Source organism: Bombina bombina, chromosome 1, assembly GCF_027579735.1.
Source record: "Bombina bombina isolate aBomBom1 chromosome 1, aBomBom1.pri, whole genome shotgun sequence".
In the NCBI taxonomy this organism is placed as follows: Eukaryota; Metazoa; Chordata; class Amphibia; order Anura; family Bombinatoridae; genus Bombina; species Bombina bombina.
In genome coordinates, this window is record NC_069499.1 from 443676753 (window position 1) to 443702797 (window position 26045).

At 42.3% G+C, this 26045-nt stretch overlaps 1 protein-coding gene across 3 annotated transcripts in view; it reads right to left on the reverse strand.

Moving 5' to 3' along the window:
* The window catches only part of FASTKD1 (FAST kinase domains 1), a 69550-nt gene that overhangs the window by 17216 nt on the left and 26289 nt on the right, over positions 1–26045 (reverse strand). For all 3 annotated transcript variants that reach the window (XM_053698406.1, XM_053698404.1, XM_053698405.1), the window contains exon 13: positions 25531–25672. In XM_053698406.1, the coding sequence (XP_053554381.1) occupies positions 25531–25672 (142 nt within the window). The remainder of the gene's footprint in view (positions 1–25530; positions 25673–26045) is intronic.

The following is a 26045-nucleotide window of genomic DNA, read 5'->3' on the forward strand; positions in this document are numbered from 1 at the left end:
CTGTCTCAGAGGCAGAGACCAAGGTGGACAGGATTACATGTCCACTAGATCTGCATACCAGGTCCTGCGTGGCCACGCAGGCGCTATTAGAATCACCGATGCTTTCTCCTGTTTGATCCTGGCAATCAAACGAGGAAGCATCGGGAAGGGTGGAAACACATACGCCATCCCGAAGGTCCAAGGTGCTGTCAAAGCATCTACCAGGACCGCTCCCGGGTCCCTGGACCTGGACCCGTAACAAGGAAGCTTGGCGTTCTGGCGAGACGCCATGAGATCCATATCTGGTTTGCCCCAACGTTGAAGTATTTGGGCAAAGACCTCCGGATGAAGTTCCCACTCCCCCGGATGAAAAGTCTGGCAACTTAAGAAATCCGCCTCCCAGTTCTCCACTCCTGGAATGTGGATCGCTGACAGGTGGCAAGAGTGAGACTCTGCCCAGCGAATTATCTTTGATACTTCCATCATCGCTAGGGAACTCCTTGTCCCTCCTTGATGGTTGATGTAAGCTACAGTCGTGATGTTGTCCGACTGAAACCTGATGAACCTCCGAGTTGTTAACTGAGGCCAAGCCAGAAGGGCATTGAGAACCGCTCTCAATTCCAGAATGTTTATTGGAAGGAGGCTCTCCTCCTGAGTCCATGATCCCTGAGCCTTCAGGGAATTCCAGACAGCGCCCCAACCTAGTAGGCTGGCGTCTGTTGTTACAATTGTCCAGTCTGGCCTGCTGAAGGGCATCCCCCTGGACAGATGTGGCCGAGAAAGCCACCATAGAAGAGAATCTCTGGTCTCTTGATCCAGATTCAGCGTAGGGGACAAATCTGAGTAATCCCCATTCCACTGACTTAGCATGCACAATTGCAGCGGTCTGAGATGCAGGCGTGCAAAAGGAACTATGTCCATTGCCGCTACCATTAAGCCGATTACCTCCATGCATTGAGCCACTGACGGGTGTTGAATGGAATGAAGGACACGGCAAGCATTTATAAGCTTTGTTAACCTGTCCTCTGTCAGGTAAATTTTCATTTCTACAGAATCTATAAGAGTCCCCAAGAAGGGAACTCTTGTGAGTGGTAAGAGAGAACTCTTCTCTTCGTTCACTTTCCACCCATGCGACCTTAGAAATGCCAGTACTAACTCTGTATGAGACTTGGCAGTTTGAAAGCTTGACGCTTGTATCAGAATGTCGTCTAGGTACGGAGCCACCGAAATTCCTTGCGGTCTTAGTACCGCCAGAAGAGAGCCCAGAACCTTTGTGAAGATTCTTGGAGCCGTAGCCAACCCGAATGGAAGAGCTACAAACTGGTAATGCCTGTCTAGGAAGGCAAACCTTAGATACCGGTAATGTTCTTTGTGAATCTGTATGTGAAGGTAAGCATCCTTTAAATCCACTGTGGTCATGTACTGACCTCTTTGGATCATGGGTAAGATTGTCCGAATAGTTTCCATTTTGAACGATGGAACTCTTAGGAATTTGTTTAGGATCTTTAAATCCAAGATTGGTCTGAAGGTTCCCTCCTTCTTGGGAACCACGAACAGATTTGAGTAAAACCCTTGTCCGTGTTCCGACCGCGGAACCGGATGGATCACTCCCATTAGTAAAAGATCTTGTACACAGCGTAGAAACGCCTCTTTCTTTATCTGGTTTGTTGACAACCTTGAAAGATGAAATCTCCCTTTTGGGGGAGAAGCTTTGAAGTCCAGAAGATATCCCTGAGATATGATCTCTAACGCCCAGGGATCCTGGACATCTCTTGCCCAAGCCTGGGCGAAGAGAGAAAGTCTGCCCCCCACTAGATCCGTTCCCGGATCGGGGGCCCTCACTTCATGCTGTCTTAGGGGCAGCAGCAGGTTTTCTGGCCTGCTTGCCCTTGTTCCAGGTCTGGTTAGGTTTCCAGCCTTGTCTGTAGCGAGCAACAGCTCCCTCCTGTTTTGGAGCAGAGGAAGTTGATGCTGCTCCTGCCTTGAAGTTATGAAAGGCACGAAAATTAGACTGTCTAGCCCTAGGTTTGGCTCTGTCTTGAGGCAGGGCATGGCCTTTACCTCCTGTAATATCAGCGATAATTTCTTTCAAGCCGGGCCCGAATAAAGTCTGCCCCTTGAAAGGTATGTTAAGTAATTTAGATTTAGAAGTAACATCAGCTGACCAGGATTTTAGCCACAGTGCTCTGCGTGCCTGAATGGCGAATCCGGAATTCTTAGCCGTAAGTTTAGTTAAATGTACTACGGCATCAGAAATAAATGAATTAGCTAGCTTAAGGGTTTTAAGCTTGTGTGTAATCTCATCTAATGGCGCTGAGTCAAGGGTCTCTTCCAGAGACTCAAACCAAAATGCTGCCGCAGCCGTGACAGGCGCAATGCATGCAAGGGGTTGCAATATAAAACCTTGTTGAACAAACATTCTCTTAAGGTAACCCTCTAACTTTTTATCCATTGGATCTGAAAAAGCACAGCTATCTTCCACCGGGATAGTGGTACGCTTAGCTAAAGTAGAAACTGCTCCCTCCACCTTAGGGACCGTTTGCCATAAGTCCCGTGTGGTGGCGTCTATTGGAAACATTTTTCTGAATATAGGAGGGGGTGAGAAAGGCACACCGGGTCTATCCCACTCCTTAGTAACAATTTCAGTAAGTCTCTTAGGTATAGGAAAAACGTCAGTACTCGTCGGTACCGCAAAATATTTATCCAACCTACACATTTTTTCTGGGATTGCAACTGTGTTACAATCATTCAGAGCCGCTAATACCTCCCCTAGCAATACACGGAGGTTTTCCAGCTTAAACTTAAAATTTGAAATGTCTGAATCCAGTTTATTTGGATCAGATCCGTCACCCGCAGAATGAAGCTCTCCGTCCTCATGTTCTGCAAATTGTGACGCAGTATCAGACATGGCCCTAGCATTATCAGCGCACTCTGTTCTCACCCCAGAGTGATCTCGTTTACCCCTAAGTTCTGGCAATTTAGACAAAACCTCAGTCATAACATTAGCCATGTCTTGTAGAGTGATTTGTAATGGCCGCCCTGATGTACTTGGCGTTACAATATCACGCACCTCCCGAGCGGGAGATGCAGGTACTGACACGTGAGGCAAGTTAGTCGGCATAACTTCCCCCTCGTTGTCTGGTGAATGTTGTTCAGCATGTACAGATTGATTTTTATTTAAAGTAGCATCAATGCAATTAGTACATAAATTTCTATTGGGCTCCACCTTGGCTTTTGAACATATTGCACAGAGAGATTCCTCTGAGTCAGACATGTTTAACAAACTAGCAATTAGACTAGCAAGCTTGGAAATACTTTTCAACTAAATTTACAAGCAATATGTAAAACGTTACTGTGCCTTTAAGAAGCACAGAAAAAACTATTTTGAATAACAATGAACCGGATTAATTATAAAACCCAAATTTACCCAGTAAAAGCATAAATTTAGCAAAGGATTGCACTCATTAGCAATGGATGATTAACCCTTAATATCAGAAAAAACGTATAACAATTGAAAATATAAGCGTTTTTATCACAGTCAAAGCACAGTCTCACAGATCTGCTGTGAGTGATTACCTCCCTCAAAACAAGTTTTGAAGACCCCTGAGCTCTGTGGAGACGTCCTGGATCATGCAGGGAGAGAAGGCAGCTTATGACTGAATTTCTGATGCGTAGCAAAAGCGCCAAAATAGGCCCCTCCCACTCACATACAACAGTGAGGGAAGCTCAGTAAACTGTTTTAATTTAAAATAAACGACAGCCATGTGGAAAATAACGCCCAAAACAATTTTTCACCAAGTACCTCAGATAATTAAAAGATTTAACATGCCAGCAAACGTTTAAAATCTAATTTATGAAATGTCATTAAAAGCCTGCTGCTAGTTGTTCACACTGCAAGTTAGGCTAAAAGTTATATGCATACAGTATTTTCCTAGTGAAGTGCCATTCCCCAGAATACTGAAGTGTAAACATACATACATATCAGCCTGATACCAGTTGCTACTACTGCATTTAAGGCTGTACTTACATTATATCGGTATTGGCAGTATTTTCTCAGTCAATTCCATTCCTTAGAAAATAATATACTGCAACATACCTCTTTGCAGGTGAACCTGTCCGCTGTCCCCTGATCTGAAGTTACCTCACTCCTCAGAATGGCCGAGAACAGCAAAATGGATCTTAGTTACGTCCGCTAAGATCATACAAAACTCAGGTAGATTCTTCTTCAAATTCTGTCTGAGAAGAAAACAACACACTCCGGTGCCGTTTAAAATAACAAACTTTTGATTGAAGATATAAAAACTAAGTATAATCGGGGGCGGAGCCGGCCGGGAAAGAACATGGCCGCAACTAACTGAAGCTCCGGCTACATCCACTTGATATAAGCACAGCTAAGGGGGCTAAAGTATAATATGTGGACATGAAATAGCGTGTCATAACCTCTACAACAGGGGGACTAGTGTGGAGACCGAAAGCAGCCGCATAATCGGCGGAGAAACCCAAACTACATCGGTTCCTAGCAGAGGCCTCTCGGAAATACCCACGTGGCGAGCAGCCTCTCATGGTTCAAGAAAGACTGACAACTTGGAACGGACAGAGCAGTGCACTTACGAAGATACCCTCAAACACCGGCTCTCAGGATAGTGATTGCTGCCGCCAGCCGGATTACTGTCACGACGCCACAGAACCCGATACAGGGAACGAGCCGCATGGTAACGCAGGTACAGAAACAGCTCTGTCGTAAACAGGAGAGAGCAGCAGCGACACCAAAAACTCAGTAAGTCAAACTCCCTAACTTCATATTAATCTATTAGCTTCATATGCAAAGAGAGAGGCCCTGCACACTGAACGAGCTACTAGTTAAAGGGACATAAATCAAAACCACACAATACAGACGGAGCTAGTCGTCACACGCATAAGAAACTAGGCCCTGGGGATATAATCTCTGCAGAGACACATCAATACTATACTCTAAGGGAAATATAGAAGAAAGGGCCGAGAACTTTAAAGAAAAGACATCGTAAGGGCCCCCGCTAAGGTCAACATTATTGCTAACACTTTATGTTAATATCGCCATATGGCTACCAGAAAACAGAAGCCTGACAAGCAGATGAAAACTACAACCCCAGGTGGGGGGAAATTAAATGCATTCTTTAAGCCATTTGATAATGTAACTGCACTTTCTGTGGAAACTGCACAATTAGACATGTCAGATCTCACGGATCACGCTACTGACCACACACCTATAACACGGGCAGACCTTACTTTATTACCCACTAAAGATGACCTAAACACATTTATGACTCATGTCAGCAAAGCAATAAAGGACGGTTTAGCTGAAGTAAAGAGAGATGTTAATGCACTGGGCCACAGAGTATTGCATTTGGAGGAGCAAGCAGAGGAATACACCAGAACCACTGATGACATGACTATAGCACTGCAACAACAGAACACAACAATATTGCAACTGCAATCCCAAGTCGAAGACCTTGATAATAGAGGCAGACGCCAAAACCTGAGAATTAGGGGAGTGCCAGAGGAAATTACACCACCACAAATTCCATCATATTTACAAAACCTTTTCAAATTTCTACTAGGCCTAGGCAAAGATGACATGATATCTTTGGATAGAGCACACCGTGCCCTTAGGCCCAAACCATCGCCATCGGCACCCCCTAGAGATATAATATTATGTTGCCACAAGTTTGCAGATAAGGAAAGAATCATGCTGGCGGCAAGGAAAAGTTCCCCACTCAGATTCGGGGAGGACTCTCTACAGATCTTCTCAGATTTGAGCCCACTAACATTAGCAAAGAGGAAGGAAGCGAGATACCTTACAATTCATTTAACAGACTTAAATATACCCTACAGATGGGGCTTCCCCTTTGCTATAAAAGTCATTAAGGACAATAAAACCTACACATACAAAGACCCTGAAGATCTAGAATCATTCTGCCAACAGCTTGATATACCGCAACCCAAGTTGCCTTCAATAAAAGATCTCATCACGGACAAACCTTCACAAAAGAAAACCCCGAAAAATAATCAACAGTCAGACTGGTCAACAGTACCGAAGAGAAGAAGAAACAACACCACAGCTTCACAGGCCCAATCGGAAGCTGACTCTGAACCAACATGAAGGGAGTACTTTAATTTCTTTTATATGTGACTTCCACGGGATATAACTTCCCATTAGAGTTCTGAACAAAGACTGTAGTGGGAATGCCCACTCAAAACTTAAAGACTCTAGTATTTAACACAAAGCCCCAATAGACTGCCTAGCGACTTGCGGAGATCTCCCCCTTCTCCGCCTCCTTAACCCTATACCCCCCCTCCGATATATAAGCTAGCCCCCATGATCACAACAAGTATCATAACATGATATCAAGAATGGATAGGCATAATAGATGCCTTTCTCCCCCTACTACTCTTTTCTCCCATCCCCTCTCAATGGAAATAAGGAAATCCATTCCCCTAACCCCCCATTATCGTGCCCCCCCCTTAACTGCACGATGATAGTACATAGTACTCTACGACACTTGGAATGTTATTGTTATTGTAGTTCGATACTTTTACCACTGTTGATTTGTTTACATGTTTTGCATATTTATTTCAGTTTTGGAACCACCATCCACTCTTTCTCTTTTTTCTGTGTCACTCTCGGAGAATGGAAAACAGCCCTCTCATCTACAAATCTCCTTCACTTTTACTTACGCTGTGCTAGTATAGTATTACAACCCAAGCTAGGATGATCCTCTTGAAGGTAAGATCACAATGTTCACTAATACACATACTCCAACATGGCTGACCCAGTAGTAAACATTATATCGCAGAACGTGAAGGGCCTCTATTCACCTACGAAGAGAGCGATTGCACTGCGCAGCTTAGCTAAGCATAAAAATGCAATTATATTCTTACAGGAGACACACTTCATAAGAGAGTCAGAACCTAAATTCCACTCAAAAGAATACACAGCAAGTTATTACAGCTCAAACAAAGTTAAAAAAAACGGGGTATGTACCTTAATACATAAAAACATACAATTCCAACTTAACAAACAGATAGCTGATACAGAAGGCAGAATACTGATCCTAACAGGTTTACTGTTCCACCAACCTGTGACGTTAGTAAATGCTTATGCCCCCAATGGCAAGAAAGCCCAATTCTTCCAGACACTACAGAACCTAGTAGTAGAAAACAAAACCGGTACCCTCATTTTAGGAGGAGATTTAAACATCGCTCTAAACCCTACACTGGACACCTCCTCTCACAGACCGACAGCTCAAACACGACCTCCTAATATAGTATACAAATTCCTAACGCATTTAGGCTTACTTGATACATGGAGATTAAAACACCCGTCACAACGCAACTACACCTTTTTTTCCTTCCCCTGGTCAGTGTATAACCTTAGCAATGACGACACACCAGAACACCTAGCACAGATGCGGGCATATATTAACAAAGCAGACCTTCCTTCTTTACAACCAGAGCAACGCAAAACACTAGAAAACCCAATAAGCTTGTTAGAGGTGTTATCTGCAATAAAAGATTTACCTACAGGTAAAAGCCCGGGACCAGACGGTTTCACAAATATATATTATAAGACTTATAAACACATCCTAGCCCCACACCTACTCAATTTATTCCACACATTGGAGACTGAGGGCTCTTTCCTGCAAGACATGTTGTCGGCACATATTTCTGTAATACCTAAACCCCAGAAGAATCCAACAGACCCCAGTAGTTATAGGCCGATATCCCTCCTAAACACGGACATAAAAATTTTAGGCAAAATCCTAGCAAAAAGAATCAATGTAGTACTGCAGTCCCTAATACACACGGACCAAGTGGGATTTGTCCCAGGACGGGAGGCGAGGGACAATACAATAAGAGCTCTGACTTTAATATCATACGCAAAACATAACAAAATTCCATCAGCCCTTCTGGCGGTGGACGCCGAGAAGGCGTTTGACCGCATAAGTTGGAGATTCCTTGAAGAGACACTAAAGGCGATAGGATTTGGGCCGCACATGATTTTACGCATACTTAGCTTATATACTAGTCCCACTGCTAAAGTTAAGGCAAATGGAATGCTATCAGATCCCTTCCAAATTCGAAACGGCACACGCCAGGGTTGCCCCTTGTCACCCATACTGTTTATCTTAACAATGGAGGTCTTTGCAGCCCATATTCGAAGTAACAATGAGATACATGGTGTAAAGATAGGCCCCCACGATTTTAAAATTGCATTATACGCTGACGACGTACTATTCACAATCACCGACCCACACCATACAGTACCTAAGATCTTAGAGGAAATTAACACCTTTGGCCGGTACTCGGGTTTCTTGATAAACCCACAGAAATCAGAGATACTAAATGTCTCCATGACCCAGGCTGATTTCCTTAATATATCAAACACTTGCCCAATGATTGCCCGGGACAGGTCCATAAAATACTTAGGGATACATATCTCCCCCAACCACACACAACTATTTAAAGAAAATTACACCAAACTTTTATTAACAACGCAACAAGATCTTCGCACTTGGTCTTTAAAACCAATTTCCTGGTGGGGACGCACACAATGCATTAAAATGACCACTTTACCCAGAGTATTGTACTTACTTCAGGCGGTGCCCATAGCTCTTCCCAAATGGTACTTAGCTCAACTCCAAAGACATATAAACGCCTTTATTTGGGGAAAAGGTAAACCTAGGATTAACAAATCCAACATGTACAGAGCCACAATAAATGGAGGACTGGGGCTACCAGACATAACAGTATATTATAACGCAGTCACCCTACAAAGAATCCTAGACTGGCACAGAGCAGGTGACTCGAAAGCCTGGGTATCCTTAGACTCTAACATCCTTAGAGTCCCTTCAGTGGGCGCTCTTTGCTGGGTGCCTAAATCTTTACGGCCCCCACAGTGTTACGATTTAACGATTCATAAGCATGTTTTTGACTCATGGGATAATATTAATCTTCACCAGACGTATCTTACTGGAGCTCGCTCTCCTCTTTTTCCCATACCACTGAATGCTGAGATGATAGGAGGGTTAGATAAAGGACAACAGAGACTAACTGAATGGGGATACACGGTGCCACTAAAAGAATTCACGCTTCATGGGAAGTTGGCGGGGAGAGAAAACCTGTGTACAGTAGCAGGGGGACGATATTCTAACTGGCTAAAATATTCTCAATTACACCATTTTATATACACCTCACCACACCAGAAAGACTTTCTGAGGGAACTGACCCCGTTCGAAACCCTTTGCACAAACACAACCCCGCTACGGCACTCGCTGTCCTTGACACGCAAACTTATACAAACAGAACACACACTTACACTCCCCTCATACACAACCAAATGGCACGAGGAATTGGGATGCGATCTGAATGGGAAAGACTGGAAGAAGATCTTCCAAAACACGAAAAAGTCGTCATGCTCACCCCAAATGCTAGAACTTAATTTTAAAGTGCTAATGAGATGGTACCTAACCCCTTCACGTATACACTCCATCTACCCAGAGGCAGGCAGCAATTGCTGGAGAGGTTGCCCTACTAGAGGCCAATATTTACATATGTGGTGGGATTGTGATATAATTAGACCACTCTGGCGCGAAATAGAAATTTTTTATAGGCAGATACTGACTGAAGAATTTGAGCTGACACCCAGAGTGGCGCTAAAAATGACCTCCCCCCGTTCCCTTGCAAATTGAGACTTAGACTATTACAAATAGGCATTACAAGTGCCAAATCCATAATAGCATTTCACTGGAAAACACAGCACAGGCCAACACTATTAGAATGGATTAATAAGGTCACGACCATGTTAACACTTGAGGAATATGGCTACTACAAAAGGAAACAAATTGGCACTTTCGCAGACATCAAATTTCTTTGGGAAGAATTAACCACACGATAGACTCCCTTACTTAGGTCAATAACATAGAGTACCTTCTCTCTGTACCTCCCTATCCCTCTCTCCGTCTCCTCCTACTTCTCTTGCTGACACTTATTCCTGGGGATCTCCCCCTTGGAAGGATGGTGGTTCCAAAGTTTGTAGTTAAGTTTATCGTTACAAAGTTATGAATAAAAAAAAAAAAAAAAGAAGAAAAGAAAAAACTTTTAACATGGAGCAACGAACTTTCACATCCATATGTTAATCTCATCCAAGCCGACACATTTGGAGAAGATTGTAAAAGATTATATCTATGTATTTTATGTATTTGATGACATTCATTTTCTCTTCCATGTTCTGTATATTCCTCTTTTATTTGGATGACAATAAAGCTCTTTGAGAAAAAAAAAAAAAAAAAAAAACTAAGTATAATCACCACAGCCCTCTCACACATCCTATCTATTAGTTGGGTGCAAGAGAATGACTGGGTGTGACGTAGAGGGGAGGAGCTATATAGCAGCTCTGCTTGGGTGATCCTCTTGCACTTCCTGTTGGGGAGGAGTTAATATCCCATAAGTAATGGATGACCCGTGGACTGACTACACTTAACAGGAGAAATATCAAATTTGTAGAATTTGGCAAAAGTGTGCAGAGAAGACCAAGTCGCTGCCTTACATATCTGGTCAACATAAGCCTCGTTCTTATAGGCCCATGTGGAAGCCACAGCCCTAGTAGAGTGAGCTGTGATACGGTCAGGAGGCTGCCGTCTCATAAGCCAAGCGGATAATGCTTTTCAGCCAGAAAGAGAGAGAGGTAGCAGTAGCTTTTTGACCTCTCCTCTTACCAGAGTAAACGACAAACAAGGATGAGGTTTGTCTAAAATCTTTTGTTGCTTCTAAATAGAACTTTAAAGCACGAACAACATCTAAATTGTGTAATAAACGTTCCTTCTTTGAAACTGGATTCGGACACAAAGCAGGAACAACTATTTCCTGGTTGATGTTCTCGTTGGAAACAACTTTTGGAAGAAAACCAGGCTTAGTACGCAAAACAACCTTATCTGAATGGAACACCAGATAGGGTGGATCACACTGCAAAGCAGATAATTCAGAAACTCTTCTAGCAGAAGAAATAGCAACCAAAAACAGAACTTTCCAAGATAGTAACTTAATATCTATGGAATGTAAAGGTTCAAACGGAACCCCTTGAAGAACTGAAAGAACTAAATTTAGACTCCAAGGAGGAGTCATGGGTCTGTAAACAGGCTTGATTCTAACCAAAGCCTGAACAAAAGCTTGTACATCTGGCAAAGCTGCCAGTCGTTTGTGCAACAAGACGGATAATGCAGAAATCTGTCCTTTTAGAGAACTAGCTGACAATCCTTTATCCAAACCTTCTTGGAGAAAGGAGAGAATCTTTGGAATTTTAATCTTACTCCAGGAGAATCCTTTGGATTCACACCAACAGATATATTTTTTCCATATTTTATGGTAAATCCTTCTAGTCACAGGTTTTCTGGCTTGGACCAGAGTATCAATCACAGAATTTGAAAACCCACGCTTGGATAAAATCAAGCGTTCAATTTCCAAGCAGTCAGCTGCAGAGAAACTAGATTGGGATGTTCGAATGGACCTTGTACTAGAAGGTCCTGTCTCAAAGGTAGCTTCCATGGTGGAGCCGATGACATATTCACCAGGTCTGCATACCAAGTCCTGCGTGGCCACGCAGGAGCTATCAGAATCACAGAGGCCTTCTCCTGTTTGATCCTGGCTATGAGCCTGGGGAGGAGAGGAAACGGTGGAAACACATATGCTAGGTTGAACGACCAAGGCGCCACTAATGCATCCACTAGAGTCGCCTTGGGATCCCTGGATCTGGACCCGTAGCAAGGAATCTTGAAGTTCTGACGGGACGCCATTAGATCCATGTCTGGAATGCCCCATAATTGGGTTAACTGAGCAAAGACCTCCGGATGGAGTTCCCACTCCCCCAGATGGAAAGTCTGACGACTCAAATAGTCCGCCTCCCAGTTGTCTACTCCTGGGATGTGAATAGCAGATAGATGGCAGGAGTGATTCTCTGCCCATTATCTTGGTTACTTCCTTCATCGCTAGGGAACTCTTTGTTCCCCTCTGATGATTGATGTACGCAACAGTCGTTATGTTGTCCGACTGAAATCTTATGAACCTGGCTTCCGCTAGCTGAGGCCAAGCCAGGAACGCATTGAATATAGCTCTTAGTTCCAAAATGTTTATCGGGAGAAGCGACTCTTCCCGCGACCATAGGCCCTGAGCTTTCAGAGAGTCCCAGACCACGCCCCACCCCAAGAGGCTGGCGTCGGTCGTGACGATGACCCACTCCGGTCTGCGGAAACTCATTCCCTGAGACAGGTGATCCTGGGTCAACCACCAGAGAAGTGAGTCCCTGGTTACCTGGTCTACTTGAATTTGGGGAGACAAGTCTGTATAGTCCCCATTCCACTGATTGAGCATGCACAGCTGTAATGGTCTTAGATGAATTCGAGCAAAAGGAACCACATCCATTGCTGCGACCATTAGTCCTATTACTTCCATGCATTGAGCTATGGAGGGTTGAGGAATAGAGTGAAGAACTCGACAAGCTTTTAGAAGCTTTGTCTTTCTGACGTCTGTGAGAAAGATCTTCATTTCCACAGAATCTATTATTGTTCCCAGAAAAGGAACCCTTGTGGACGGTGACAGTGAACTTTTTTCTATGTTCACTTTCCACCCGTGAGATCTGAGAAAAGCCAACACAATGTCTGTATGAGCCCTCGCTTTGGAAAGAGACGACGCTTGGATTAGGATGTCGTCTAGATAAGGTGCTACAGCGATGCCCCTCGGTCTTAGGACCGCTAGAAGGGACCCTAGCGCCTTTGTGAAAATTCTGGGAGCGGTGGCTAAACCGAATGGAAGAGCCACAAACTGGTAATGTTTGTCCAGAAAGGCGAACCTCAGGAACTGATGATGAGATTTGTGGATTGGGATATGTAGATACGCATCCTTCAGATCCACGGTAGTCAAAAATTGACCCTGCTGGATTGTTGGTAAGATTGTCCGAATGGTTTCCATCTTGAAGGATGGAACTCTGAGGAACTTGTTTAATATCTTTAAATCCAGAATTGGCCTGAAAGTTCCCTCTTTTTTGGGAACCACAAACAGGTTTGAGTAAAACCCTAGACCTTGTTCCCCGGAGGGGACTGGGTTTATCACTCCCATCTTTGATAGGTCTCTTACACAATGTAAGAATGCCTGTTTCTTTATCTGGTCTGAAGATAAGCGAGACAGGTGGAACCTTCCCTTTGGAGGAAGTCCCTTGAATTCTAACAGGTATCCCTTGGAAACTCTCTCTAGTGCCCAGGGATCCAGAACATTTCTTGCCCAAGCCTGAGCGAAGAGAGATAGTCTGCCCCCTACCAGATCCGGTCCCGGATCGGGGGCTACCCCTTCATGCTGTCTTGGTAGCAGCAGCAGGTTTCTTGGTTTGTTTACCCTTGTTCCAGCCTTGCATGGGCTTCCAAGCGGGTTTGGGCTGGGCCGCGTTACCTTCTTGTCTAGCGGCAGTGGAGTTATTAGCCGGTCCGTTCCTGAAATTGCGAAAGGAACGAAAATTAGACTTGTTCTTAGCCTTAAAAGGCCTATCCTGTGGGAGGGCATGGCCCTTAACCCCAGTGATGTCTGAAATAATTTCCTTCAATTCCGGCCCAAAAAGGGTCTTACCCTTGAAAGGAATATTCAGTAACTTAGTCTTGGACGACACGTCTGCCGACCAGGATTTTAGCCAAAGCGCCCTCCACGCTACTATAGCAAAACCTGAGTTTTTCGCCGCCAATTTCGTTATTTGAAAGGCGGCATCCAATATAAAGGAATTAGCTAACTTTAATCTTTTTAAGCAATCCTTCCAATTTTTTATCCATAGGATCTTTGAAAGCGCAGCTGTCCTCTATAGGAATAGTTGTGCGCTTCGCTAGTGTTGAAACAGCTCCCTCAACCTTCGGGACCGTTTGCCATGCGTCCCTTCTAGGGTCTACTATGGGAAACATTTTCTTAAATATAGGAGGTGGGGCAAAGGGTACACCTGGCTTCTCACACTCCTTTTCCACTATGTTCGCTACCCTCTTAGGTATTGGAAAAGCGTCGTCGTGCACTGGGACCTCTAAAAATTTGTCCAATTTGCACAACTTCTCTGGTACTACCATGGAATCACAGTCATCCAGAGTAGCTAATACCTCCTTAAGCAAAGCGCGGAGATGTTCTAGCTTAAACTTAAATGCCACTAGATCAGGTCGAGTCTGAAATTTCACCCTCAGACAGCCCTTCCCTCACAGCCAATTCCGATTGATGTGAGGGTAAAATAAATAAGGCATCGTCAGCGTCTGATTGTTCATCCTTTTTATCTGTATTTAAAACTGAACAATCACGCTTTCTCTGAAAAACTGGCAGTTTGGATAAAAGATTTGCTATAGAATTATCCACTACTGCTGATAATTGTTGCATAGAAATAAGCACTGGCGCGCTAGGTGTCGCCTGCGCGGGCAAAGCTGGTGTAGACACAGAAGGAGAGGATGTAGAGCTATCCCCACTACCTTCATTAGATAAATCTTGGGCAACATTATGAAAAATAACAGAGCTGTCCTGATTTTGTTTGGACGCTATGGCGCAATTATCACAAACACTCGAAGGGGGAACCACATTTGTCTCTATACACACAGAACATAGGTTATCTGATGGAACAGACATGTTAAACAGATTTAGGCAGGGGGGCGGAGCCAACTGCAGAGCTGGTGGGTCGTGTTTTGATGCAGCTCCCGGGCCCAAGATCCTAATATAGGGGTCTTTCCACTCTTAATTGCAACCTCTTTGAAGCCAGAATTCAGGTGGATGGACCTAAGAACTAGCAGTGTATTCTGACGAACTTATAGGGTCCCAGGGAGACTGCATCGGCCCGTCTAAACTGTTTTATGTTGCTGAGCCAGACAAGAAAGACGCCATCTTGGGGACGCTGTATTTTCTATGCAGGTCTTTCACTAATCCCTCACTTAAAAGCAACTGAAAATCCACTATCCCCCAAGGTTTGTGATCCAAACTACAATATGAAGATCTCGGCTCGCTTTCTAGAGGAGATGAGGCACCTCCTTGAAAGCCATCACGCTCGCTTAGCTGACAGACTGTATACCGCTACAAATAGAAATGGCGACCATCAGACCCGGCAGCCCGACCTAACTGAGCGCATCTTAAGTGATCAAGATGGGGATAGTGTTATGGGGCCCCGGTGCCTACTCCCTCCCGGCAGCATATCTAATGAAGGTTGGGTTGCGAGCACAGCAGGAGAAAAAACTTGCGATACTACATCTTCTAACTACATCAAACAACAAGGTGAATCACATATAGGAAACGAATACCCACTAGGCATACCCGCGGACAAGTCTCTCACTATGACAATGGTAATGCTTCAAGGCGCAGAGCCAGATCAGCATAGCCTTGTACAAAGGGGGAAAGCGACAACCCGACAGGTCAAATACGCATATCCTCCCCTCGAGCTGCCCTCTGCTTGTGACTTTCCGGGTGATCTCACATATATTAACATCTCTGTGCAGCTCCGTTACTCACTTTTTTTATACATAGGGGCAGTGAACTTGGAACTTTCTCTCCAACGTCTCCAGGCCTGCAGTGTGTCTCTTTCATCCAATCTACAGGACCCGCTTCCCCCCTGGACTCCCTCTGCCTGGAGTATCATCAGAGGAGAAGTGGATTATAACATGCAGCTCATCCCCAGCACAACGCAGCGAGTTGGTGTGGGTTAGAGACCCATTTCTGTTGTGAGTGACTTTATGAACTTTAGAGCACGCTAAAATGCTGGTGCTATTATATATGCCCTACTGCCTACTAACTGTTAATTAACACATTAGACATATTGCTGACTCAAAACTAATATTTCTAGCAAAGACCTGCTGGCTGACACTATCAGTATCATTCATCCTAAGTCCTAGGCTCTAGGCGCACCTTTAGATCTTATGGTTGAGTATGGTCATTTAGCGATCTGTTGTACCTGTGGCTAGCTTCCCACTAACCTTACTTAGACTTAAGTTGCTTCTCCGAAAATTTGTATGATCCCTGCCATGTCTAGCTTAATTGCTTACATTCCCCAGTGAAAGGCTTTTCTTTATGGATATATTCTAAGGGGATAAGATACATTGCGCACCCTTGCTCACACACAAAAAAAAAAAAAAATGGTACCTTTATTTTCTGCTGCAATTTAGTTTGGGTGGTACTAATATTCACTGCATTCTCAGGTTATATTTGGGTTTCGTTTATATATAAGTTTTCTAGTATAGTTAAACTAACTGTTGTATCCAGCAATGGAAATACTAGTGAGATACTAGAGATTTAAAGTAAAATGTATAGTGTTTAATGTTCCCACAGAACAGAGACTATTTGGGACATGAATATATTCATATCGCAATGTAGAGCAAAGATAATAATTACAATTTCTAGACAGTAGCTGTAATTACCTATTGTCGCCACTAGAGGGGGGTCAAAGCTTAGTCTTAGTTGGATTTATACAGGAAACTAACACGATCTAGCTATCTTTATTTCTTTCTGGAATCCTGACAGGTAATTTTAGATTTCAACCCTTAAACATAACTTGCAAGCATGTACTTGGGACCTAGTTGGACACTTCAGAATCTCTCCCCAGTCACCGTTAACTAGCACCTGGCACTATAGTTGTGTTACCCACACCATTTTACTTACATATTAATTTGGTTCAACAGCCTTCTATTAGTCTAGACCCCTCCAAAATTAGATGTGGAGCAATCCCTGTCTGACATAAATGAGTTCATAGAGGTCTAATATTGGGGATACAGTGAGAGCCACTCCCCTGAGGAGTTTCTCTATCCAGTTCCACAGGCTATTGAACCTTTGCATAGTAGGTTTAAAATTGCAATATAATGGGATTGGAGATGACTAGTTTAATACATTACGGTACTATTTCTGTTATATCATATGTATCTATTGGTTCAATAGTTGAGTATTAGTTTCTATGCATATACTGGGATCCTTGGTACAACTACTAGATATGGCGCACCGCTGCCTGCGGCCGGGGTGGTGTGACGCTCATATTTTGCACATATTTGGCCCAGTAGAAATATTGCAGTTGTAGCTCTACATAGTATTGCACAAAGGCTTGTGTGAGCATCGCTTTTTTTTTTTTTTTTTTTTTTAATATATCCTAGGATAAAGCTCTGGGTTTATTGCTAATATCATCTTTATAATTGTCCCCATATTTTTTTATATAATCTTACAAATTTAAATCTGATTTATCCTATCGAAATCTAGCTCTAACCTTACAAGTATGTAGTTCCCTTCATCCTACCATATCCTACTATGTATATTCATCCTACAGCCCACCCTTATCTGTACTACTAGCTCTCTCCAGCAGTGCCACGAGTAAGAGTGTCTCACTTTTCGGATGCTCACAATTGTTTCTATACGTGAAAAGTTAGGTAGGGTGATTGCACACTCATTTCTCTAGTCCTAGTTCGGAGATGGCAGGATAATCCACAAATATAATAAATAGTTTGAGGCCAATACTTAGAATGTTAGTACTATGGGTTACATCACATATTTATACCACCTCCCCCCCCCTCCCCCACACATTATAATGTACCCTCTATTTTAGAGGAGCTAAATACGCGGTTTGTCTCGTGAATACCGCAATCTAACTATTGCATTCCTCACTTCCTAAGCTTTAATTCCCACATAATATTTAAGAGAAGAATCTGTAAGTCCATCCGGATCAGCTGGACTGATCACTGTTACCTCACATCTGTCTATATGCTCCTAACACGACGCCGGGTAGCCCCTTTCAAAGTGCTAGTTTGAACATACCATTTCAGACTACATCTACTATTACAGGTAGCAAATATTATATTTAAATATCCCGCTCCAGATTCTATCTATCACTACAGGAAATGTATATTAGTGTTTATTTTACACAGCATTATATATATTGGTTATACTCTACCTACCTTATTTATTTCAAGTAAGTTGCTATACGCTTGAATTTACATAAATTTTATTGCTGTTAAACTTAAAAAAATAGAGGTTTATCATTGAGATCCAAAAGTGGTCTCCTTGGTTACAAGTTTCTTCTTCCACTTCATTATTTCCTGCTACTCTTGTTGGCCCAAGAGTAATTTATTGTGTCATGCAGAAGGCTCTTGAAAGATTAGCATCTTATCTGTTTAATATTTGAAAATTATGTAAATTGTTGGCTAAACGTCTCTTGCATGTTTATTATATTACTCCTGTTACATTGAAGCCTTATCTCATATGACAAAAGAATATGTTATTATGATCTATGTATGTCTTTAACTAAACCTCAATAAAAATTATATTTAAAAAAAAAAAAAACAGATTTAGGCAGGCAAACAATGCAATAAAAACGATTTTAAACAAAAACGTTACTGTCTCTTTAAATAATAAAATGACACATTTATTTCTGAATGTTCAAAAAACTATGAAGGCAATATCCGATTTTTCTGAAATTTGGACCCCAGTGTCTTAATTCTTAGAAAGTATTGCACGGCAAATATGGAGACTCTAGCTCTTAAAACAAGCAAACCGGAGCTAATTGTTGGATTTAACCGTTTTTACACACCACAATCCCAGCTACAGCCTTGCTGCAGCTTTTTACCTTCCTTAGGGGTCACCATTCACAGAAAAAAGCCTTTTGGAGTCACTTTCTGAACCACAGGACCCTCTCACATGAATCTGCATGCACTGCCTTGAAATTCAACTGCACAGCTAAAGTGCCAAAATGAGGCTTCCTCCCTCAGCACACTAGAGTGAAGGGGCCTTCCTGACTAGATTTAGGTGTCTAAAACAAGCCAGATCAATAAAAAACGTTCCCAAGTGTATGTGAGCTTATAAAATATTTCAAATGGTATAATATTGTAATAAAAACCAATCGATTTAGCCCCTAACAGTGTCTACCAGCATAAAAAACAAAAAGGGGAAGCCTGTTATCTTTTTTGCTGAGGTGAAAGAAAAATGGCTTACCTTTTCCCCTGAGGGGAAAAATGACTGTCATCTAGCATTAGCCTGTGTTGTTAGAAGGAGACTAGTCATACCTGAAGCAGATGAGTCTGCAAACTGTTACCCCCAACTGAAGTTCTCTTGTTTCAACAGTCCTGCGTGGTAACAGTAATGGATTTTAGTTACTTGTGCTAAAATCATAGCCCTCTTAAACAGAAATCTTCATCACTTTTCTGTTATAGAGTAAATAGTACAAGCCAGCACTATTTTAAAATAACAAACTCTTGATAGAAGAATAAAAAACTACAACTAACACCACAAACTCCTCGCCATCCCCGTGGTAGATGCTACTTGTTCAGAGCGGCAAGGAGAATGACTGGGGGGGCGGAGCCAGAGGGGGAGCTATATGGACAGCTCTTGCTGTGTGCTCTCCTTGCCTTTCCCTGTGGGGGAGAACATTTCCCACAAGTAATGGATGACGCCGTGGACCGGACACACCAATGTTGGAGAAAACCACGTTATGTAATAGTCTGCTTCCATAGTTATATCTACAAAAGATAGGTTGATGTAGGCTGCCTTCAAGAAACCGTCTCTATCAGAGAAATTCAGCGACATTCAGCTCCTACCAGATTTATCAGTACATACTCTACAATACCGCAAAACTTACCAACCGGTCACTTCGGCCTTCAGAAAAGCCAACATTAAATACCGCTGGGGGCATCCCACGAATTTGGTGGTTACAAAAGATAACCAAAATCATGTAATCTCCACTCTTCCTCGGGGTCTAGCTCTCCTCACTTCCTGGGGTCTTCACTCGGGACTTTCTCCTTCACCACAGGCTGCCGACCCGAAGCGGAGAGCTTCCGCTCCAGAATGGTCCATCAAAGAGCAAAGGGCAAAAAGGACTAAAACAAACCCACCTCAGGGCTTAACCTGAATGTAATCACTCCTGGTCCTTGGTTTGTAGGATTACTGCAGATATGAGTACTTGACCCATTCCTGGAAATGTATATTTAAAGTTAATGTTAATATAGTAATATTATATATATTAATATAGGTATATTTGCACTCTATTAAACTTACCATAAGTGAGTTTAAATTCTGAACTATTAATCTCGTTATTCCTCTTGCATTGTTCTTTTTATATGATAAATGTAGCTATATGTGCGGAGCAGGGTTAACTTGGTTGACTTTGCTCTCCTTTGCCGTTATCTCCCCCCCATCAGAAGCCCACGCTAGGGTTCCACTGAGGCTGACTATTTCTGCCAAACCCTCTTCCTTCTCATACCTGACCCACCCCCCCGTCTCCCCTACTCAACCTCCCTTCCTGATCTAAACACTCCATCACAGCCTCCCATGTCCTCTCTTAAGATTTTGACACACAATGTTAGGGGCTTAAACTCTCCACATAAGCGCAGCCTACTAGCTAGATCACTCAGACCCAACTCAGTTCATACCCAACCGCGAAGGGCCAGACAATACCAGGCGCTTGCTTAATATCTGTACTGAATCCGCCAGATGAAATAGGCCATTCTCTGTCATCTCACTTGATGCAGAGAAAGCCTTTGACCGTGTTCGATGGAGTTACTTATGGGAGGTTCTTAGGACCTTTGGTTTCCCGGAAAAAACCCTGATAGCTATTCAAGCGTTAAACTCCACCCCTACGGCGACGGTCAAGGGCCTAGGATTTCACTCACCCCCTTTTCTAATCTCTAATGGCACCAGACAGGGATGCCCCCTTTCGCCCCTGCTATTTGCTCTTGCAATTGAACCCCTTGCGGAACAAATCAGGTTAGATAAGCGGATAGATGTGATTACCCTACATGGCACAAACCACAAAATAGCGTTATTTTCAAATGATGTTACAATCTTCTCTTCGGACCCACTATCCTCATTACCTAGGTTAAAAGACGCCCTTGAGTCCTTTGGTCATATGTCCCTTTATAAATTTAACTTAGACAAAAGTGAAATCTTTACATGGGGCCTGCCGCAAGAAGTGGTTGACTCCCTCAAAACCCAATATAAAGTTAACTGTGTCTCACACTTAGGAGTTACAATATCAAATAACATGTCACAGATGATAAAAGACAACTACCTACCCTTGCTAACTGAGTTACGTACACTGAAAGACAGATGGGATTACACTTACATATCATGGCTAGGTAGACTAACAGCCTTCAAAATGTCATTCTTGCCGAAAATAACGTACCTCTTCAGGTGTCTTCCAATTAGAGTACCAGGATACCTATTGCACCAATTCCAAAGTGAGTTTACAAAATATATTTGACAACATAAATCCCCCAGAGTAGCCCATAAAATACTACAGAGCCCCCTACATCGTGGAGGAATAGCTATTATGAGGGGGCAATGCTAACACACATCACACAGTGGGGAGCACAAAAATCTCCAAGCAAATGGAAAGTTATAGAACAGGCCTTGCTATTACACCATATATACCTACCTGACTTAATCTGGATACCCCCCACTCTCGCCGAACCCTGAACATTACTAACCCTATAATATGTGAATGCCTCGCGATGTGGGACAGGATTAGGCATTACCCACATATTGCCCCACACCCCTCACCGGTCACTTCTCTAACCGGCCTGCTCTTAGGTCTATCTGACTCCCACCCACAGAGATGGACACAATTAGACGTACAAATAGTCTCAGACCTTTGGTCCCCCTCTTCGACTCCGCGCTTCCATACCCTAGATGAACTAAAGTCTAATTCTCTACTACCCTAATACATGACATTCGAGTATACTAGATTGAGGAACTTTCTGACCAGCTGGGGATTCAAACCTGAATTATCTCGCCCTCGCACATTGTGGGAAACTACTTGGCAGCAGGGCAATAGACTACTTAGACCTCTGTCTCTACACTATTTTCTAATAGGAAGCACAGACAGTGAAAATAAACTACCTCATTTACTTAAATGGGAACTATATCTAAACATCAACATCTCCCCGCAAATATGGCGACATACTGTTACCCTCACCAGAAAGGCCTTACATTGTGTTACGCTGTTTGAAACATATTATAAGCTGTTGACACACTGGTACTATATTCCCACAAGACTTAATAAAATGTATGGATCTACCTCACCACTGTGTTGGCGTAACTGCGGGAAGATAGGGGACACTATGCACATATGGTGGGACTGCCCTAAACCCCCTTTGGAATATCTGTTTCCGGACACTAGCTGGTTTAGGTATAACATTCCCCAAATCCCCTTTCGCTGCTCTCCTTCACATTGGTATTCACGCCTTACCTAAACATCAGGCATATCTATGTGTATACCAAAGTGGTCCTGGAAAAGCACGTCCCCTCCAAGATGGCCCATGATACTAAACTCGATGGCGTACATCTACACAATGGAAAAAAATGTATTCTACATCTTAAACAAATCAGATTTATTTTAACTCCCCTGGGCAGACTGGGGTACACGCTATGACACTGTCTGGTCACCTAATGCCACGACTGAACCATGACGCCCAACTTTGGACCAGCCTCAAACACCTCTACAATAGCTAACTTTCCATTTCTCTAGCCATCCCTATTCTATCCCTTCCCCCTTCTCTCTCCCATCTCCCCCTACCTATTCCAAAATATCTTAAGATTTTACCATTGGGTATGACAGGTACATATGGGTGATATTCGTTTATCATCTATATTGTTTATATACTTGAGCTGTAGGGGCCTGTGCGCCCCATATTTTTTCGTTCATACTGATCATTGTATTTGATTGCTACTTTTGTATCAATAAAAGTTTTTGAAACTCAAAAAAAAAAAAAACAACTTCCTCAGCGTTATGCTGAGGTGCTTACCTGCTCCTATCGCCTCGGATTGACAAATGGAGCCTACTGCAACTACTTTCTGAGTTCCGTAGAGTTAGGATGATATGCGACAGAGGAGAAATCTGACTGAACAGCAGTGAACTCTTCTCACAAAAACGGCACCAAAATGACAAATGGCGCAGATCGGGTCTAAGCCACTTCCCCTTAATGGTGTCACATCTGGAGTAAGTGGCAGTGAACTAAACCAGCCACAAAAAGACCATAACTGAAAATAATGGTCTCTCTATAAAATGAAGCATTTATTCTGCGGTTTAAGCCAGAAAAACTACTGCATAAATACTCCTCTATTTTCCTACATAGGCGCCCTGCAGTACCCTGCCCCTGCCATGAAATAACCCTGTTCCCCAGGATTAACCCTTAAAAGTGCAGTGGTATGTGAAAGTGCCATATGATGTATAAAATAAAAATGGCACTTACCTGCATTCCTGACTGTCCAGCAGGAGGACAGTCCACCTGATATGAGAGGAAGCCACTCCTCACAGAGATCTAGGAATAAGAAAAGGACAGAGTAAACCTACTTTGGCCTTTTTACATAGGGCAGCAATGTGTTAGAAAAACTAAGGCCCACCCCACAAGTTCCTAACTGCTTCAAAGCCACCACAGCCATGCTGAAGAGACTAAAATAAAGTACAGCTAAATTCCATTGTGATGGAAGATAAGAGCAATCGTGCCCTGGCTTCAAAACAAAAAAATCTTGATAGAAGAATTCTTTATCAGACACCTAATTACTTCACCTCCTCTTTGCATTAGAGGCTAAGAGAATGACTGGGGTTTGTGGGAAGGGAAGTGATACTTAACAGCTTTGCTTTGGTGCTCTTTGCCTCCTCCTGCTGGCCAGGAGTGATATTCCCAACAGTAATTGATGATCCCGTGGACTCACCGTGTCATAAGAAAGAAAAAGATCTGAGTCAAATGTGAACCCTCGGACACATGGGGTAGGGGTTATGATGGAGTTATCGACAGTTATAAAAAAATGGGGGGGGCGGAGATTTTGGAAAAAGGGGGGAAAATAAGGAACTCAGTTTTAGAGAGATTTAGCTTAAGGTAGTGAGAGGACATCCAGGATGAGATATGAGAAAGACAGTTAGTGACGGGGTTAGCGAGGAAGGAGATAGGTCTGGTGCAGAGAGATAGATTTGGGTGTCATCAGCAATCCCTTAATAGGGTATATGCAGCAAATACAGAAATCACTGCTAGACAGCCTGTTTCGTTCTTATTAGAACTCTTCAGTAGCAGATAGATTTCTGCTTAGGTAAAGCTTATTTAAGGGTTAAATCAAAATTATTTAAAATTATGGTGGAAATAAAATTGAGATTAAAATCCTCCATGTCTTAGAAGTAAATCAATAACAATTTTTTTTGCATAGGAATTTAGCACATCTAGGCAAGTATCCCTGCTTGCTTTTCCCCAGTAAAACTCAATATACATTGTTACTAATGCACAAGAGGATTCTGGGTACGATGTGCAAAATCTCAGACTTTTTGCTTTAAATACCATTATAACACAGCAATCCCTTAATAGGGTATATGCAGCAAATACAGAAATCACTGCTAGACAGCTTATTAGAACTCTTCAGTAGCATATAGATTTCTGATTGCTGCTTAGGTAAAGTTCATTTCAGGATTAAATCAAAATTAATTTACCTTTATAATCAAATTTGCTTTGTTTTTTTGGAATTCTTTGTTGAAAGCTAAACATAGGTAGGCTCTTGTGTTAATTTCAAACCCCTTGAAGGCCGCCTCTTATCTCAGTGCTTTTTGACAGTTTTCACAGCAAGACAGCGCTAGTTCATGTGTGCTATATAGATAACATTGTTCTCAGTCCTGTGGAGTTATTTATGAATCAGTACTGATTCGCTAAAATGAATGTCTATCAAAAAACTGAAATTAGGGGTAGTCTGCAGAGTCTTAGATACAAGGTAATCGCAGAGGTATAAAGTATATTAATAAAACCATGTTGTTTATGCAAAACTGGGAAATGTGTAATAAAGGGATTGTCTAAATCAACACTCAACAATAAAAATTCTGGGAGTAGACTGTCCCTTTAATATCCATTTAAAGAATGATTACTGAAACAGTATACACATGACTTCTGTACTGTAATCAAATGTAATTGTACCTACTATAATGTAATTTAGACAATTGCTATAGCAATATTAATCACTCAAGAGATCATTCATCTAACTATATGGATGCCACACCCCTTCAACAAAAAGTTCACTTTCCCAGTTGTACTAAACATGATTACACAAAAAATTAATAACTTGGTTGACACTATTATTTAAGTTAATTTGAAAAGAAAATGATGATATGTGAAACTACATTACATTTTTTGGAGATATTTGGAAAAGCATTTTTTCTGTTCACTCAGTGATAGTTATATAGGAGTAAAAATTTAAACTGAATATGAACCTCCTTAAAACAAATTCACACTTCCATGAAAAGATAAAAGTGTTCTACTGTATATTACTTGCATATGGTAGATGTTTATAAGAAGGTTGACAAATTGAGTAAAGTGACATGGAACTAACCAAAAATGAACAGTAATTTATATATAGTTCATGACGAAAGGGGAAAATCTCAAGTTTACATGGTAATTCCTATAACGTCTTCACTATTTATTTTCCTTCCTTTACTCATCCACCCACCAACCTTTGTATCTGGTTATGCAAGGCAAACTTTAATATTTTAGCATTCAAGTTGCAAGCGTTGGCAAATCCACAAACCTTTGTGCTCCTGGGGGTAGAGACTTTGTTTCCAACAGCTGCCCATCAAGTCCAGTGTGCAATTTGGACAGGTCAGCAGAGAGAATGTTTTCATCCATGTAAGGAATTGGCTTCTTATTTTTGTCCAAAAGGCATTCAAAATCTGGTTAGTAGATTAAAATCATAGTTAATCCAAGTTTAGAAAGAAAGCATCTAATCCCAAACAATAATTTGCGTTGCAAATTGCAACATTCTAAAGCATATCAAAATATCTATATTTTGGTATTTTTGTTTTCTATATTACATTTCCCCCTTAACAATCTCTGTAATATACAGGATTAGAAACAGTAGCTGACCATACGCCACACTTTTAAATCTTCTTTAAAAAGGGAGAATTTCATAGCTGGGAAAGTTTGGGGCATGATATGGAAAAAAAAATCTGAAAGTGGAAAATACCTTTTTTTCTGTACACTTAAAGGGCCATGATACCCACATTTTTTCTTTCATGATTTAGAAAGATAAAGCATTTTTAAACA